Source organism: Erigeron canadensis, chromosome 9 (assembly GCF_010389155.1).
Source record: "Erigeron canadensis isolate Cc75 chromosome 9, C_canadensis_v1, whole genome shotgun sequence".
NCBI classification, from domain to species: domain Eukaryota; kingdom Viridiplantae; phylum Streptophyta; class Magnoliopsida; order Asterales; family Asteraceae; genus Erigeron; species Erigeron canadensis.
Genome location: NC_057769.1, coordinates 5462617 through 5478737, shown reverse-complemented (window position 1 = coordinate 5478737; position 16121 = coordinate 5462617). Strand labels below are relative to the sequence as shown.

Below are 16121 nucleotides of genomic sequence, written 5' to 3'. Positions count from 1 at the left end.
TATATAATTTGTCTAAGGAAAATGAATTGTAAAGGAATGAAGTTTGACGAAAAAGTTTTTGTTTTTAGTTATTCATAAAAGGAAATGAATGAAAATCCTTACAATACGAAAAGAATGAAAATTTTATCAAATGAAAGAATGTATATATTCTTATGAAATGATATCTCTTAATTCTTTGATAACCGATGAAATTCAAACTCAGGCGGAACAATCGAAAGATGTTGCCCGTTCTTCGTTTATAATAATAAATAAATAAAACATCACCATAATCCATACCTAATTCGTCATTACATTTTTGCTCTTATAAATTCTATCATTACTCTGTAAAAGTTAAGCATGACCCATATTTAATAATGTTCTAAATATATCATGTCATGAAAATTTTGATGAAAAAAAGTTTCTCTTCCGTATTATGAATCTAAAGTTATATAGGGACCAATCTAAAAGTCTTGTCACAAATTGCAAAATGAAAAAGTCAATAGCAAAAAGTCATAAAACACAAACTCTAAGCTCACTCATTCTCACTAACTCACCTTCTACCATTGTTGTCTTTCTCTAAAAACTTGATCAAAGTATTCAACAATGGCTAGTGACACTAATGTTCCATTATTCGTATATATAATACTTCATGATATATTCAAAATATGTTCATTCATCATATCTTACCCTCTATACTTTTCTTACTTCATGTTTTTCTTTCCATACATCATTAAGATCGTAGCCTTAATCTCTCCGTACTTCATTGTCACCGTGTTTCTTTTGTTAATTATCACGACAACGACCTCATTGTGTCCTAAGTTGCCACAATTCGAACTTGGGATCCTTCAGAGTGTCATTCAAGAACTCAAGTTAAACGACCTAGACGGTTTTGACATAGACAATGTTGATATGTGTAACTTCGAGGATTTTGAGATTTATCAAATCGTGTTCGACGATACATTTTTGATCATGGTTTATAATCAAAGTGATGAAGATGTGAAGATACTTGAAGTTGATGTTGAAGAAGTTCATGTTGATGAAGAAAAGCCCATCTCAATTGTCAAGACATACCCAATGGATATTGGTTCAACATTTAATGATGATTCATTTATGGATAAATCATGTTTTGATCAGGACAATGTAGTTGTAAAGGTTAGTGATAAATATGTTATTAAGGTTGAAGAAGAACAAGGTTTGGAGAAATTGTTTGAAGAATTGGATAAATTTGAAGATTGTACAATGGAAAGTGAAAAAACTAGTGGAGACTTGGAAGAAGAAAAGTTATCTATGGTGAAAAAAGTAGAAGGGGAGTATATGGTGAAAAATTTAATTGAGAATGATAAAATGAGTCAAAATTCAGGTAGGTCAAGCTCGTGGAGATCGAATTCTTCAAGTGTATTAAGTAGTCATGGGTCGATGAGGGAAGAAAAGGAATGGAGGAAGACGTTAGCTTGTAAGTTGTTTGAGGAACGACATAATTCACTAGGAGGTGAAGAAGGCATGGATTCGTTGTGGGAGTCTTATGAGAATTGTAATTCAAATAAACGAAACGAAACAATGATCACGAACAACAAAAGCAAGGAGATGGTAAAGAAGAATAGCAACATTGGTGGGAGTAAGAGCTTTGATTTTTATTATAATGAGGACGAGGAAGAAGAAGAAGAAGAAGTTGAGATGAGTAATGGACATTTGTGTTGCTTACAAGCATTAAAATTATCTACAGGAAAGTTGAATTTGGGAATGAAGAAACCTAATCTTATGAAGATTTCAAAGGCTCTCAAAGGCTTTGGATGGTTGCATCGTGTGAAGAACAAACATGGTAAGAAAAGTTAAATGCGCTATTTCTTGGATGATTTAGCAACTAAATGTTAACAATGTTATGTGTTTGTTATTTGTGTTTTCTAGTACATAGAGATCTTATGCTTATGCATAATTTTCTATAAGTCTTGGTTCTTCTTTTTCTTACTTTTTTTTTTCCTATTTGCCAAAATGAGGGTAACCTATGTAAGAAAACCCGATCCGTTTATATATCAAAGTTGACGATTTTTTACTCCGATAATATCCAGGGTTTCTGTAACAATGTGATATAAATTGATGTGAAATTAATGTATTTTAACGGTCTTGTTTTATAGCAAACTATATTGTTGAAATTCTTTGACTACATTTGTGTCTTTAAAAAGTGAATAATTCTGTTAAGGCCTACAAATAATTGACAAGGGGGACAATTTGTTTTTATTCACCTAACAGAAAGACATCTTTTTTAGATGAAAGGGAAACTGGTAATTGTTTTTTATTATTAATTTGCTGAGCAAGCTTTTGCATATCATGAAATTTGACCAGTGTTTGTTTTGAAATTTGACTAAAAGCAACATAAGTTTTAACGAAATGATAACCATGGAATTGTTAGGACATGTACATAGTGTATATTGAATATATAACCATCTCTTAAAATTATACACATAATTGAAATATAACAAATTTATCATGTTTGAATTATACATAACGCTCAGACTATGCATTACCAATTCCAATATATTTTCATTATGAAAGTACTAATCAGCATTTTTATCAATAGCAACTGTGTAAAAAACATCACATGTTACCTCTATTTGACAGATTACATTCACAAAATGTGACATGTTGCGTTCTCTTTATTCATAACAAATTAAACAAATTTTTTTTTCTTAGTAAAATACTGATAAAGAATAGGAAAATTACCCAATCGTGTGTATACATGTATGAATGTAAAATCAATTTTTTTCAACTTTTGACTATTGATAGTCCTTTTGTATTTATTTTAAAATACTTTATATGTATTTCTAGAAAAGCTTGACTTTTTTTTTTTCTAACTCTAACCGCCAACGTCAAACTAGGTTTTTCTTTTCATTAATAAACATGTTTTGTTTTTACTGCTCATTTAAAACCCTTCTTTTAAAAAAAATTAACATTAAGAAATTAATCTATATGGATACTTTGCCTATAGTTATATGATGATTCAAACTAGATAATCAGAAATGAAAAAAAAAAAAAAAAGAAAAAAAAAAGAGAGAAGTAACTAAACACGTGAAAAAATCATTGCTATGATTCTTAACTTTCACTTTCTTCTTCCTTTCTAACTTTAGTCGTTGAACATTATTTAGCAACCGTTATATAGGGTATTATCAATATCAATATGATTTGGGAGCTCATGTAAACAACATTTTAGTGTCATATTACAATTAAAATAAGCTAATTTTTCTTTTATCCAAAATATCTGACTTATCTTATTTGGTGAGTTGCATGTACTGTAAAGTCATTGCAAGTAAAACAATATGGCTACAAAAGACTATACTTTTTGCAAATAAGATTTAATTTGAGAATTTTAGGTATTTCACCCTTAGACACCAAAACCTTTACCATTATGACACTACCCTTGTCGTTGCACTCTGCTAACTTTTTTCCAACTAATTTATGCTAGTAAAGTGCTAATATGAATCACCCTGGATAAAAAGAGTTTTCATACTAGGAGAAGTTGTCATATAACAATACAACACTGAAAATTACATTGAAAGCAATTTGACCCCAAATTAATAATATATTAATATTTTTTTACCAAAATGGTCAAAGAACTACATATTATCACAATCGTCTTAAGAAGTGAAACGAAGTGTTGCTTCAGAAAATATGAGTATTGAAAATTTTAAAAGGCTGGAAGTTTTCAATTTCAAAAGGATTCCGCCAAGATGTCGATCCATCAAACAAAGACACATCATTAAATGGTATTCCTCACGCCGCTTTCATCACACTCGCCAACACCAGAGCTAAGGACGAGCATTATGCCAAAGTTCAGCATTGTTATGTGTCACATTGATGAACAAGACCATTGCCAGCACTTATAACTAATTAAGACCATTTTTTATGGAAAGGGTGAAATAGGTAGGTGAAGAATGAAAAGAGGTGAACGCCTGACGCAATTGCAGCACAATATGTAACCTATTATATTCAAAAAACAATATACATGGCAAAGTAACCCAATGAAGCCACGAATTGTCATAGTACCACTTTTTTGCGCACACATTTGTAACTTGCAAGTGGTACGTTGGCTTACCAAATGGACCGACAACACAATCATAATTTCCTTACGTTCAGGCAATAATAAGCAGTCGTACAACCAATAATAACGTAATAATCTCTACTCTACCAAAATCCACTTCCAACAAAAAGAAGAAAGAAGAAAAAAAGAATACAAATAGCTATGAATCGAAGACTATAACTACACAACACAATTGACCAAAACCCCAACTCTATCTATCTTCCAAGTTAGACAAAAATTTCCCAACTAAACCAATCAAAGTCTTTAATCCCCCCTACCAATGCCCGACAAAACCTCCATCACTCGCTCGTTCAAGCGGTAGCTGGAACACGTGGTGCCATATTCTTGGTTGCTCCATTAACACCCATGTTCCGATTCACACGCTCCCTTTGATATCCATCACCACCACGATTTGGGGCTGCTCCACGCCCACCACCACTACTCCTGTTACCGCCAAAATCGTTCCTTCCACCTCCAAAATCACCACCTGCACGATTGAAGCCTCTTCCACCACTAAAGTTTCCACGGCCCCTCACTCCCTCATTTCTAAATCCAGTGCCCCTTCCAGCAGGGAATCTTCCACGTATTCCTGCTACAAATAAAAAACACAATTAAAGATGAGAAACTGTACTTTACCATGATCCTGCTTTCATTGTTTCAAATTTGACATTTACTTGTGTTATATGTTTCACCTAGCATCTGAAGGAAGGTCCAATTTGAGACAAGCTACTATGCCCTTAGTTGCATACTAAAGGTAAAAAACTTTCTTTTCAATCACTAAAGCTCAGGCTTTCAAAAAGATCTCCTTTTAGGTAAGCAGGTTAAACCGTTTCCAGGCATTGTGTAAAGAACACACTACACGGTAACTTCCCTGCTGTCACATCATTTTGGGTGGAAGGCAACTTCAAATTACCCGAATTCGACATATTTTGATAGCTTAAGTTATTTTCTGTGGGCGAATCAAGATAGATATTTAACCAAAGTTGGTTACAATTTATTGAGATCAATGGATGGAATAAACATTTGCTCAACGCTTAATTAATAACTAAAACTTGCCTCTGGAGTTTGTGGACCGCTTCTCCTCAACAATAACATTTCGTCCTCCAAGTGGGACTGGTGAAGCCTAAAACATCACCAACAAATATGTTACAAACTATGGCATCCATTATAATATAGCTAGTTATTAACATTAATGTTATCCAGCTATTTAAATAGAATCAACTGATAAATACCTCAATTGCCTTTTGAACAGCATCTGGGGACTCAAATTCAACAAAGCCAAAACAAAATCCCTGTTGCTGCCACATGAGTTTTGTGTAACTTAAAAAAGTAAAAAAAGATAAGTAAAGGTGCCTTTATAAGTGGATATGTACCCTGTTGCTTCGAACTTGAATGCCATTAGGCTTAATAGACCCAAACTTCTTGAACTCATCCTCCAGCATAGCAGGTGTAGCACTCATAGGGAGACCCTTGATGTAGACGGAATAACCCTCAGCTGCCCAAAACAAAAAAAACTGCAATAAGTACAAGTGCTTTACAAAAGATACTTTTAAAGGTGACAAACATGAGCCATTTACTAATAGTCTAATGTGGGTCCAGAGTTGAGTTTTATCTCAAATATTCAACTGTAAATGATAATACTTTAGAATTAGTATTATTACTGAAATTTTAAAAAAAATGTGATATCATTGACACACTACTTATTTAGAAAAAATAGATATACTTTTTTAAAGTGTTTCAGATCAACTTATTACATTTTAATCGGCAAATATATTTACATTTTTGAACCATTAACCAAACCATCTGACCCCCATACATTGCAACAATAATCAAAAGATAACATGTGAGTAGTAGCAAAGTTTCAAGCAAAAATATGAGTATACAAAAACTTAATTATGATCTCTAAGAATATACCTTCTTCCTCGTGAATACCATTTTCAACAGCATCAGCATTAGAAGCTGCTGCATCAGGGGCAGGGGCAATTGGTGGAGCATTGTTCACCTGCTGCTCTTGGTTCCTTGGTTTAGATTTCCTTGGGGCAGGTGCAGGAGATGAGAAAGGCACACCATTCTGCTTCATGTCCATAACCTTCAACAACAATAAAACATGTCATCAATGACAGCATGGAAGAGTGAACCCTCACACCACTGTACAGCTAACTATGAAGAATGTTATTCCAAAAAAGACATAAAAATCCAAACGTAGCATAACGAATGACAGGCAGATCATGTTATGATGAAAAATTATTCATGGCCGAAGCGGGTCAGGTTGGTTTACCGCATGACACTTCTTGCCCAACATCCGTGAACTATAAATGGCAATAAAAAAACTTCTTTTAAATAGTAAAAAACTTGGCCCTCTTTAGACCCAATTGATATTTCAGTCAATATTTCTAACATGCCCAATTGACCCGCTAAGGATAAAATAAAAGATAACCCAAATCAATCACTAAAAGAAGTAAACAGGTTTAAATTGCCACACAAGGCACACATCTTTATGAAAGTAAAGATTGTGCTTGCTAATCAACACCAAGAGACAATCATACAATACCAAAGCAGAAATTACTTGCTCAAAGACCACTTACAATAGAAGCATATGATTTCTTTGGCACTTCCTCAATTTTGGCATTGGTGTCAACCACCAGCTGAGATACTTCTGGAACTTCATCAACAACTTCAGGCATTGGCTCTTCCTCCTCTACAACAGTCACTTCCACCTTCTCTGGAAGATCAATAGCCTCTTCCACTAGGGGTTCCTTGGTCAGAACCTCAACTTGTTCGGGAATATTATTCTCAACCAAAGGAACACTTTCAGTCACTGCATACAAACAGTGTCGGTAGATAAAAAATTTGAAGCCTAATTTAGATAACTTCTATAAATATGCATCGCCTATAGTACTTTGAATTTAGATAACTTAGAGCTCCTCCGTATGAAAGGAAGAGCACTGGAAGTATTCTCATAAAGAGGGTCAATGAGAATTTACAGACCCTCCTAATAATAAGTTGCAATATATACACCAACTCTAAATAAGGTCAAATTCATACGTATCGTTGCTAAAAAAATTACATCAAATACCCCTTCAAAAGTTAAAACAATCAGCTTTATCGAAGATTATATGATCCTTTTTACCACAAATTTATATTAATCTTTGCAAATAATTACTTTTAATCAAAAACATAAACTATAAAACCTTTTGCATAGCTATATTCCAAGTACCTACCTTTAATACCAACATGATACCAAAATTACAAAGTTTCTGAAAACTAATACATAAATTACAGACACATAAAAGAGCTTCCAAATGCTATAAGATGTAATCAAGACAAAAGTATGCAACAAGACATAGACTCGGATAGCATCAAGTGAGCGTCAAGTGGCGTTAAAAGTCTAACTAAAAGGCTAAAACCTAAAGAGGTCATATAACATACTAATTAGTATTTGGACAAAATTTGAACTTAATATGGTTTATAACAAAATTGTGTATTAGGATATACATATATGCAAGTATTAAGAAGGTTTAATAAGATACTGTTGTAGTTTCAAACTTTTTTGAGAATACATTAATGTGACCTTAAAGTTTTGTAAGTAAATATATATAAACTCTAACTTACTAATAAACTAAGTGGTTCGATTTATATAAAACAACTAAAATATATGTGTTTTCAGTCACCTTCTTCAGGATTGACAGGAGCCTCCAAGTCCTCTGCAGGAGTCCTTTTTCCTTCAATATGAAACGCATCCTCAACGTAACGGAAGATATCATTTAAGACAAAGTACCCTTTGTCTTGTGGTGCGAGAAAGAAAGATTGGGTGAACTTTCGAAGAACATTGTCTTTTCCAGTCATGTACCCAGTGACTAGGACACTGACTCCACCATTCAGAGATTCTTGTGAATCAACAGATTTGATCTCAGCCCTAATCTGATCGTAGTTGAGAGATAGGATTTTAGAATTAATATCCTGCAAATCCAAAAACAAAACCCGATCAGAACCAGAAGATCAGGAATCAGGTAGAAGTGAAAATCAATTTCTTTTCTCAGCTAGTGTCCACCAATCTACTTATCTAAAGTAAAAAGTAATCGTTCCAGAAAATCGAATGAAAAAACAGATGTATCACATCAAATTTAATAAATAAAGAAGGGGACCAGAGTCCATACATCCATGGTAGTAGTTATGCTCATAGTACCATCCTCCTCGGGACGCCCAAGTTTACTAATATCCTGATAAAACTTATACACTGAAGTAGGAGTCTGGTGTAGATGGTGATAATATTGCTGAACAAACGCATTCCCAACCTATATATCACCAAAATATGTTAATGCAGACAATAAAGCAGTAATTGAAGCTCAAACTTACACAAGTGCAGGATAAGGAAAGATCTAAAGCTTAAACTTTCATAAACATAAATTAGAACATTTAACATCCAATGCCTCAACCTTTTCATAAAGGCCACTACCAGCTATTTACGGCAGACTACAGTCACAATTAAAGTGGTAAACAAAGAAGGATCCATGTTCAAGCTACCAGGGGAAAGTCAAGCCGATAGCTCTATCGTACACGGTCTAACCACTATTCCCATGGTCGTTTCCTAGGCAATTTCACTGGCCATCCTAAGATGTTTACATAGTGAGATTCGAACCATGGGCTCTTCTGAGACCTTCAGTACACTAAACCACCTAGAAGATGGTTTACAACCACAATTAAAGTGTTTCTTCAAAATCCAAATACAAGGATTATGGAAAAGTGCCCCAGTTTTTTGCAACTAAACAGCCATTAAAAGATTTGGCATACAGATCATAAGCTAAACGCTATAAAATTTAACAGCCACCATATACACTCATCAGCTTATTCAAAACGGCATATCCTACGAAAAGCTCAACAAAAAAAAGAAACAAAAAACATTTATAACATGCAATAAAAACTAATAAAAACTACAACTTTCATTCGCATTGACATATCAAAACAAAATCACAAACAAAAAAACAGAAAAAGATAATACATTGATCAATTATAACAGTGATCAGTATCATGATATATTCTAAAACAACACAACCACCAAATATTAGTTTTCATACATACAAAAAAAAATAAAAACCCAACATTTATAAAATAAAATAACAGCAATTGAATCAAACAACAACCATAAAGTTCACAAATTTTAACCACAAACATACAAAAAAACACAAAAAAAAAAGAATATACATACAACTTGAGCAGAAACAGGTGGCTGAGGTGTCGCTGCTGGGGCCGCCATTGCTGATATTAAATAAAATCCTAAACAAAATCAAAAAATAACAACAACCCATTATCTTAAACATCAATAAACAAAGAAAAAAACAAATCTTGAAAAGATTGAGATCGGTAGGAGGGGAAAAAGAGTGAATCTGTACCTGGGTTATGTCGAGGAAGATATGAATTGAACAAAAAGAGATTCAAAAAGATTGAATCTCTTTAAGATCGGTGTTATGTATCTATATATATATATATATATATATCTATATATGTGTTAGGGTTTGGTGTGTGTGTGTGCGACGGATCTAAAGGAGGAGGTGAGAGTAGGAAGGAACAGGGGAATGGAAAAAAAAAAGGGAACAATTGCTATTTATATACTAGTACGGACGAAGAGTTGGCTTTGGGTTTGGATTGGTTTGCTTTGGTTTTTTACTTTTTGTTTTCTTTGTTTTTTTTTATTATTTTTAGAGTTAATTTACATCGCTGTTAAGGGTTAAAAATTACCGTTTTCATCCTTACTTTTTATATATTATCATTTTGTTCTAAAAACTTTACTTCATCAACGATTTTGGTTCAATTTTCAAAACGGACAGTAAACACCCATCACGTGACATGCACGTGATGGGTATTTTAGTCATTTTTTCACCACAAGGACCAAAACCGTAAATAACTTTTATGATAATGTATCCATCATCGTCATCATCATCTCAAGATATATCTTACTTATATCTATATTAATATAATCTGGGAAAAAAACAAAAAATTAATCATGTATATATATATAAACATAAACATACATACAAAATACATCCCTCATATTTGATCTTTCATTCATACATAAAATTAGATTCATACCAAATCCAAATCCTCTAAAAAAAACACAAAATCATCAATGAAAAATAACAAATTGAAGGCTGGCCAACAAGATCCGGCTAATTACCACCGCAATTTTTCATCGCCGAAAAAGCCACCACAACCACCATGTTTCGTCCCATCTGTTGTCGAAGAAAGCCACCACCGTCGCATTTAAATAAGAGAGGCCTCATTTTTCCGGTAGTCGAGTAACCACCTCGTTTTTTCATTGAATCTGGCGTCAGAGCAACCACCTCGTTTTTCCCGGAGAAAGCCACCACCGCCGCATCTGTTTCCGGTACGATATGAACAATATCACTTCATCGACTATATGATTGTTGTCGTCGATCTAATCGGAAAAGACGTAGATCTACGGCCGATCTGGTCGGAAAAGCCATTGATCTGTTGTGATGGATTTTGTGAGAGGAATCCGATATAGATAGGTGGTGATTTTAATATCGAGCTTCCCTTTTCTTTTACCAGTAGTGGTAGTGTTATTCGATGTTTGATATTGATGATAATTTCTTTTGGTTGTAAATTCTATGATGTTCTTTTGTAATTGGATTGGGGAAGGTGTGGACTGAGAGTAATTGAACAGATCAGTTGGAAGGGGGATACTTATATATTCTGGTTTATTAATTTTATACATTTGATATTATAGGTTTCTCGTTAATCATATAGATGTATATCATCATCATCATCATTTATTCTTGTCTTTTTCATAGGTTTTTTTTAAATTTATATTATATAATTATAAGTATAAATATAAATGATATTATTTGTATATTATCATCATTTGATATGTTAAAAATTTGGAAAAAAATGGAAAAGAGAAGAAAAAGATGAAAAAGATGTATCGGAGATGATGGAGGAAAGAGCATAAAGATAATTACACTTTTGGTCCCTGTGCTGTAGAAAAGACTAAAATACCCATCACGTGCATGTCACGTGATGGGTGTTTAATGTCCGTTTCGAAAATTGGACCAAAATCGTTGACGGAGCAAAGTTGTTTGGACCATAACGGTAATATATGAAAGGTAGAGATGAAAACGGTAATTTTTAACCTTTGATGGGGACCAAAAAGTGTAATTATTTGGATTTGATTATTTTGGATTTGTATGATTACAGTTTGTTGAGTTGCTGGGTGATAGAAAAGTTTTGAGGTAACTTTTGGATCGAATCTTTGTAAGTTAAACGCTTAAAGTATAGTTCTGAGAATACAGTTAAGGCCATGTATGAATCTATAGCTTTTTCAGCGAAACCTATCACAAGCAAGTGGGTTTCTGGTGTTAAAACCAATCCATCCCCACTGGACACTTGCAACAAAGCAGCCAACAATAATATGATGAAACCCCATTAAAAAGGTAAACGTCACCGAAAACCTTACAAAAAGAGTGAAATAAGGTCAAAATATGGGTTATCGTTAAACCCACAAAACGGGTGAAATAGGGATACCAAAAAACTAAAATGGAGTAAACATACTCGCCAAAAAAGTTAAATTATAAAGGAATGATCTTACCAAAAACAAAAAACCCGAAGGCGGCAAAGATACGCTTCGACGTATGTATGTCGATTTTCAATGCCAATACCGTTTATCGTCTTTTGCCAAACCATAGGAATTGGTAACGCCGACCACTTGTTTTTACCGCCACCCCATTACCCTGAAGGCGTGTTACGATCTTTTTACACCAATCACTTCCTAAATTTTTCTAATTCTTGTCTTGTTAACTTACACCCAAAGATCCATTTCAAGTTTCAACTAAACCTAATTTCTTCCCCAATATTCTCTTTCTCATTCTTTGCTTCCTAAAACAATGTATCATCATTTATTTCTCTTTGGAAACAAGTTAGTAGCTGTTGGAATACAATCACACCTAACAATTTCCAAACAAGTTAACTCTCTTTTGTGCTACTTATAATTAATATCAACCATAATGGAGTTATGATCGGGTTGTTATTAACGTTCGCAAAATAATTATATTTTTATCAAAGAGTATGAAATATAATTTTTTTTAATGCATTTCTTATATGAGATCAAGTGTTTTTTATGTGGAGGTTTCACCTTTCAACATATTCCATCTATACATTGAGTTAAACTCAGAAAACAAGACTTGTGAATCCAGATCGAGTTATGAGATTTGAACTTTGAAGTATTAAATTAACAAGAACAAGCTAGCCTAATGATCACCATTAGATCGAAAAGGTTAGGGTGTGTTTGGTTGTTGGAAATGTTTTATAAGCTTTTCATTTTTAATTTTCTAGAAAATAAAAGGGGTTTTTGTTTTCTAAAAAACAAATAAAAATTTTGAAAACGCGTTCTAATTAGAAAACTAGAAAACATGTTAGAGTTGTGAGGGGAGGGGGTAGAATGAATTGGAAAATAGAAAACAAGAAAAAGGTGTTTTCAAGTTTTCTATGGAAAAATAGAAAACCTTGTTTTTTGTTTTCTTAGAAAATATTCTTAGAAAACTATGATTACGCGTTTTTTGTTTTCCCTGTTTTCTTGGAAAACAAAAATGGAAAACAAGGGTGTTTTTTCTATGACCAAACGCCCCCTTAGGATTTCAAAATGTTGATGTTATAAATGAAATCGATTATATATATGTTACACTTCTGAATCTAAGCATATATATAATTAAAGTGCCCACAAAAATCAATCAAGTCTGAATCTAAGCATATCATATAAATTACCCAAAAAGATCATTCTCATTCAGATTCATCCAGATGAGATAACAAAACTGGACGTTGAGTCCGGCAAGAACCAAAATAATAAACTATAGCAGCAAATTATATGGACCCAAGATCTTTACACAACCTATAACTAATATATTTCCATCTGATCTTCATGGCAATGCCTGCCTGCCTGCGCCTAAATTCCAAATGATCATCGACTTGTCATACCCGTGGCACTCTCACAATAAGATTTCCGCTTACAACACTACAACAACATCAAAGCAGCAAATTCAATTCCACACGTACATACGGGGTAAGAAAAGTTAGCTAGGATGTACAAACGAACTAAATAGATGATTGAACTAGCCGGCTTACCATACCTTTTAACATAATAATAACAGAAGTCTGCCAATATAAATGTTTGAACCGTTTCTGATACCAACACCATCGGGACCCAAAAATAGCCTCGGCCAAGCAAGAACAAATAGGCCTCACTAGATTCATACACCTGGTAGAAAATACACACATGATTATGAGACGTGACCCATACACGATCCATTTGATATATATGCGCTAGAAACTTTTCAGTTTGAGAAAATGTAAACAGACCCGAAGAATCCAATAAGCAGCCCCAAAAAATCTTGCCACTCCAAGTGCAAACACATAGAGGGCAGTAAATGGTTCAATCATCTGCCATGTGTTAATAGATCGAGCAATAAGATTATAATTAAATTCTGCTAATTAATTTGATGTAATGTGAGAATGTCAATTGGATAGATGAAAAATCGCATACTTGTGTTCTTTGCATCATCCGGAGCTGAGGAAGCACTAGAATTGCCTCCATGTACACACCAAATGCCCACCTTATCTTTGCACATAGGGGAAGTGCACTATTTGGGTGAATCAATATAGCCATAATAGCACAAGGAACAATCTAAAGCAACCAAAGAAACAAGACAATAAATGTACGTATACGCGTATTAGAATAATTATTATGATAACAACTTTGTAGCTAGCTTATACGATCGCTCCCTTGGATGTAAATGATCAGTTATTTGCCTCAAAATGACGTACCAAATAGCATTTGGGAGTTTTGTCGAGATGCTCATTATATGTGACGTATAACTTGTTTCGCATCATGTAAATGACCCAAGCAGTAGACATCAGAGAAGCAATGTCGAGAACAGTGTGAATGTCAAATCCAATTTCATAGCTACACGAAATTCTTACGGCTAGAACTAGAGCTGTGAGCTCTTGAGTTTGCAAAGAAAGCCCTACATAGGAATAATATATATGACAACCACATTATTTGATGATCACATATATAATATGATGAAGTTGTTTGGTATTCCACGTCTAAGCTTAGATACCTAACAGCCTTACATATATTTAGAGAGATACCTGAACATGTTTTTCGAGTTGTGAGCTTATAAACTAGAACTAATATTCCCACGGCATGAACGAATTCAGATGCAATGAACAAATTATTGAAATTTGTGACGAAACTTTTTAGAGCCGCGAGGGAAGAAATCAATGCTGTCAAGGCTAATAATATCTTCACCTTCGTCGATAGCCTTTGAACCAATGCGGACAATGTGTTTAATTCAGATGACGACCCTCTTTTCTTCCCCATATTAATGATCGATATATATATTGATCAAATATATTCGACGTAAACAACGTCGAAGATCACCCCCTCCGCCTCCTGTAGAAGGTGTACTTAACTCCTTCTTTATTGTTCCCGGAGGAGGAGGGCGGTGGTAGGGAGGCAGAGAATGGTCTAGCTTGCAGGAACAAAGACGATAAAGATAAATGGTGAGTTGATGTATGTATATATAATCATATGGGTTAGCTTTAAATAAATGTAATTAGTTTGAATTATGTGGTTTCTATATTTAGTATAAACTCATTGGTTGTACGAGGTCAATTTGGAATGAAAATTGACCACAAAACTTTCCTATATAATAGTTAATAATTGCCACATGGATAATTTCTACGTTAATTTGAACTTTGTATGAGTGAATAATCTTGTAACATGGAATGTATTCTATATCTAGACTAGACGATGATTATTTGGCTTACATATATTGAATCTGGTATTGACTGGCGTGACTATATATATGTTGAAATTAATTTATCTCAACACCTTATCTAACTTAAATGAGTAAAATATGTAAACCGAATGAGTTGGCTAGATATAGCAGAGGCTAAACTTATAATGTCAACCTATTTTCTCTCTTGTCATTTTTTTTTTCTTTAAAAGTTAACTAGATTATCACCAGCGTAATAGGCGGGAAATATATATATATAATCAATGACATGTAAAAAATTTTTATAATATTATAAGGTGACAAATATTTAAGTAAGAATTAAACAACTAAAAAACATGAAGTTACATTAGTGATTGTTCAGATTCTGGTTAACAGAGACTAGACAGTTGAAAAATGAATACATGATCTATTAGAGGTCTCGCTAAATAAGGTTTTCGTTTCTTCAGAATTTTTTCATTCATCCAGATATGTCTACATTGTCTTTGTACTTGTGTTTTAACGTTTTGATCGATAATAAAAATAGAGAAATTGTCACTAATCGTCCATGTGGTTTGCTCGATTTGCATTTTTATCCCTGCGTTTTTTTTATCATTAGGTGTCCCTGTACTTTTCATTTTCATTTCTAGTCGTCCCTGCCACTAACAACCGTTAGTTTTAATCCGTTAAACCGGGCATTTTCGTCCAGTTTGTAACCATAGGGACTATTGTGAAAAAACATCTTTGAGAGACTATTTGTAATAAAAGACAAAAACTCATCATCTTCCTCTCTCACTCCCACCACCAGTCAAACTTCCGGCCACCCTCACAGCCTCTTGTCGTCGCTCTTATTCACCATAAAAAACTCTGGCCATCATCTCCAACAACAATTAGGGTTTCATTTTTAATCACAACTACAGAACCGTCGTCGCTGCTGCTGCTCCGCCACTCTACTGCCGTTGTTGTTGTTGTTTCGTTTTCCAGCCACCACTACACGACTCCATAACATCCGAAGAAAGTATCAAACGTAAGTAATGATCTTTTAAACAAACCCATTTCGTCTCTCTCTCTAAAAACCCTAATCTTTTCTTTTTTTCTTCTATTTCTCTCTCTCTCGCAGCCACGCACGACCGGACTACCACTACCTCACGACGGTCTAGAAAGAAGAAGAGACGTTCAAGCTTCAACACCGGTCGTTATAGATCTGACCATGCTCGATTATTATGTTTATCTTATTCGGTTTCGGTTCGAAACAGCCATAAACCACCACCTTTTATCACCACCCA

The 16121-nt window shown here is 33.9% G+C and overlaps 3 protein-coding genes across 4 annotated transcripts; 1 reads left to right on the top strand and 2 right to left on the bottom strand.

Moving 5' to 3' along the window:
* Nucleotides 1–687: 687 nt before the first annotated feature.
* LOC122583080 lies at nt 688–1922 on the top strand. Its single transcript, XM_043755520.1, has 3 exons — nt 688–1594; nt 1703–1798; nt 1885–1922. The coding sequence occupies exons 1-3, from the start codon at nt 688–690 to the stop codon at nt 1920–1922; spliced, it is 1041 nt and encodes a 346-aa protein (XP_043611455.1).
* Nucleotides 1923–4062: 2140 nt separating this feature from the next.
* Nucleotides 4063–9608, bottom strand: LOC122581943 (nuclear transport factor 2). Of its 2 annotated transcripts, none has more exons than XM_043754271.1 (10): nt 9442–9608; nt 9258–9325; nt 8209–8346; nt 7723–8011; nt 6637–6869; nt 5966–6140; nt 5425–5546; nt 5284–5349; nt 5108–5174; nt 4063–4640 (listed from the first exon to the last, which is right to left on the bottom strand). In XM_043754271.1, exons 2-10 carry the CDS (start codon nt 9303–9305, stop codon nt 4363–4365), a joined length of 1416 nt encoding a protein of 471 aa, XP_043610206.1. In that variant the 5' UTR covers nt 9306–9325; nt 9442–9608; the 3' UTR covers nt 4063–4362. The 2 variants fall into 2 exon arrangements, with proteins under 2 accessions (XP_043610206.1, XP_043610207.1); XM_043754272.1 differs by having other exon boundaries at nt 5284–5343.
* A 3197-nt stretch (nt 9609–12805) lies between these two features.
* LOC122583942 (ER lumen protein-retaining receptor erd-2.1-like) lies at nt 12806–14625 on the bottom strand. The gene is made up of 6 exons (XM_043756313.1): nt 14210–14625; nt 13883–14082; nt 13602–13742; nt 13418–13498; nt 13189–13316; nt 12806–13073 (listed from the first exon to the last, which is right to left on the bottom strand). The coding sequence occupies exons 1-6, from the start codon at nt 14439–14441 to the stop codon at nt 13031–13033; spliced, it is 825 nt and encodes a 274-aa protein (XP_043612248.1). The 5' UTR covers nt 14442–14625; the 3' UTR covers nt 12806–13030.
* Nucleotides 14626–16121: the final 1496 nt, after the last annotated feature.

What these genes read in the sequence shown, in the direction of transcription:
- LOC122583080 (XM_043755520.1), top strand. Translation starts at nt 688, where the DNA reads ATGTTTTTCTTTCCATACATCATTAAGATCGTAGCCTTAATCTCTCCG. An exon ending in GAATAGCAACATTGGTGGGA is followed by an intron (nt 1,595 to 1,702) that starts GTAAGAGCTTTG and finishes AATTATCTACAG; the next exon opens with GAAAGTTGAATTTGGGAATG. An exon ending in TCGTGTGAAGAACAAACATG is followed by an intron (nt 1,799 to 1,884) that starts GTAAGAAAAGTT and finishes TGTGTTTTCTAG; the next exon opens with TACATAGAGATCTTATGCTT.
- LOC122581943 (XM_043754271.1), bottom strand. Translation starts at nt 9,305, where the DNA reads ATGGCGGCCCCAGCAGCGACACCTCAGCCACCTGTTTCTGCTCAAGTT. An exon ending in TCCTGTCAATCCTGAAGAAG is followed by an intron (nt 6,870 to 7,722) that starts GTGACTGAAAAC and finishes GTTTGTATGCAG; the next exon opens with TGACTGAAAGTGTTCCTTTG. An exon ending in AGAAATCATATGCTTCTATT is followed by an intron (nt 6,141 to 6,636) that starts GTAAGTGGTCTT and finishes TTGTTGTTGAAG; the next exon opens with GTTATGGACATGAAGCAGAA.
- LOC122583942 (XM_043756313.1), bottom strand. Translation starts at nt 14,441, where the DNA reads ATGGGGAAGAAAAGAGGGTCGTCATCTGAATTAAACACATTGTCCGCA. An exon ending in AAACTCCCAAATGCTATTTG is followed by an intron (nt 13,743 to 13,882) that starts GTACGTCATTTT and finishes TGGTTGCTTTAG; the next exon opens with ATTGTTCCTTGTGCTATTAT. An exon ending in TGTTATTATTATGTTAAAAG is followed by an intron (nt 13,074 to 13,188) that starts GTATGGTAAGCC and finishes ATGTTGTTGTAG; the next exon opens with TGTTGTAAGCGGAAATCTTA.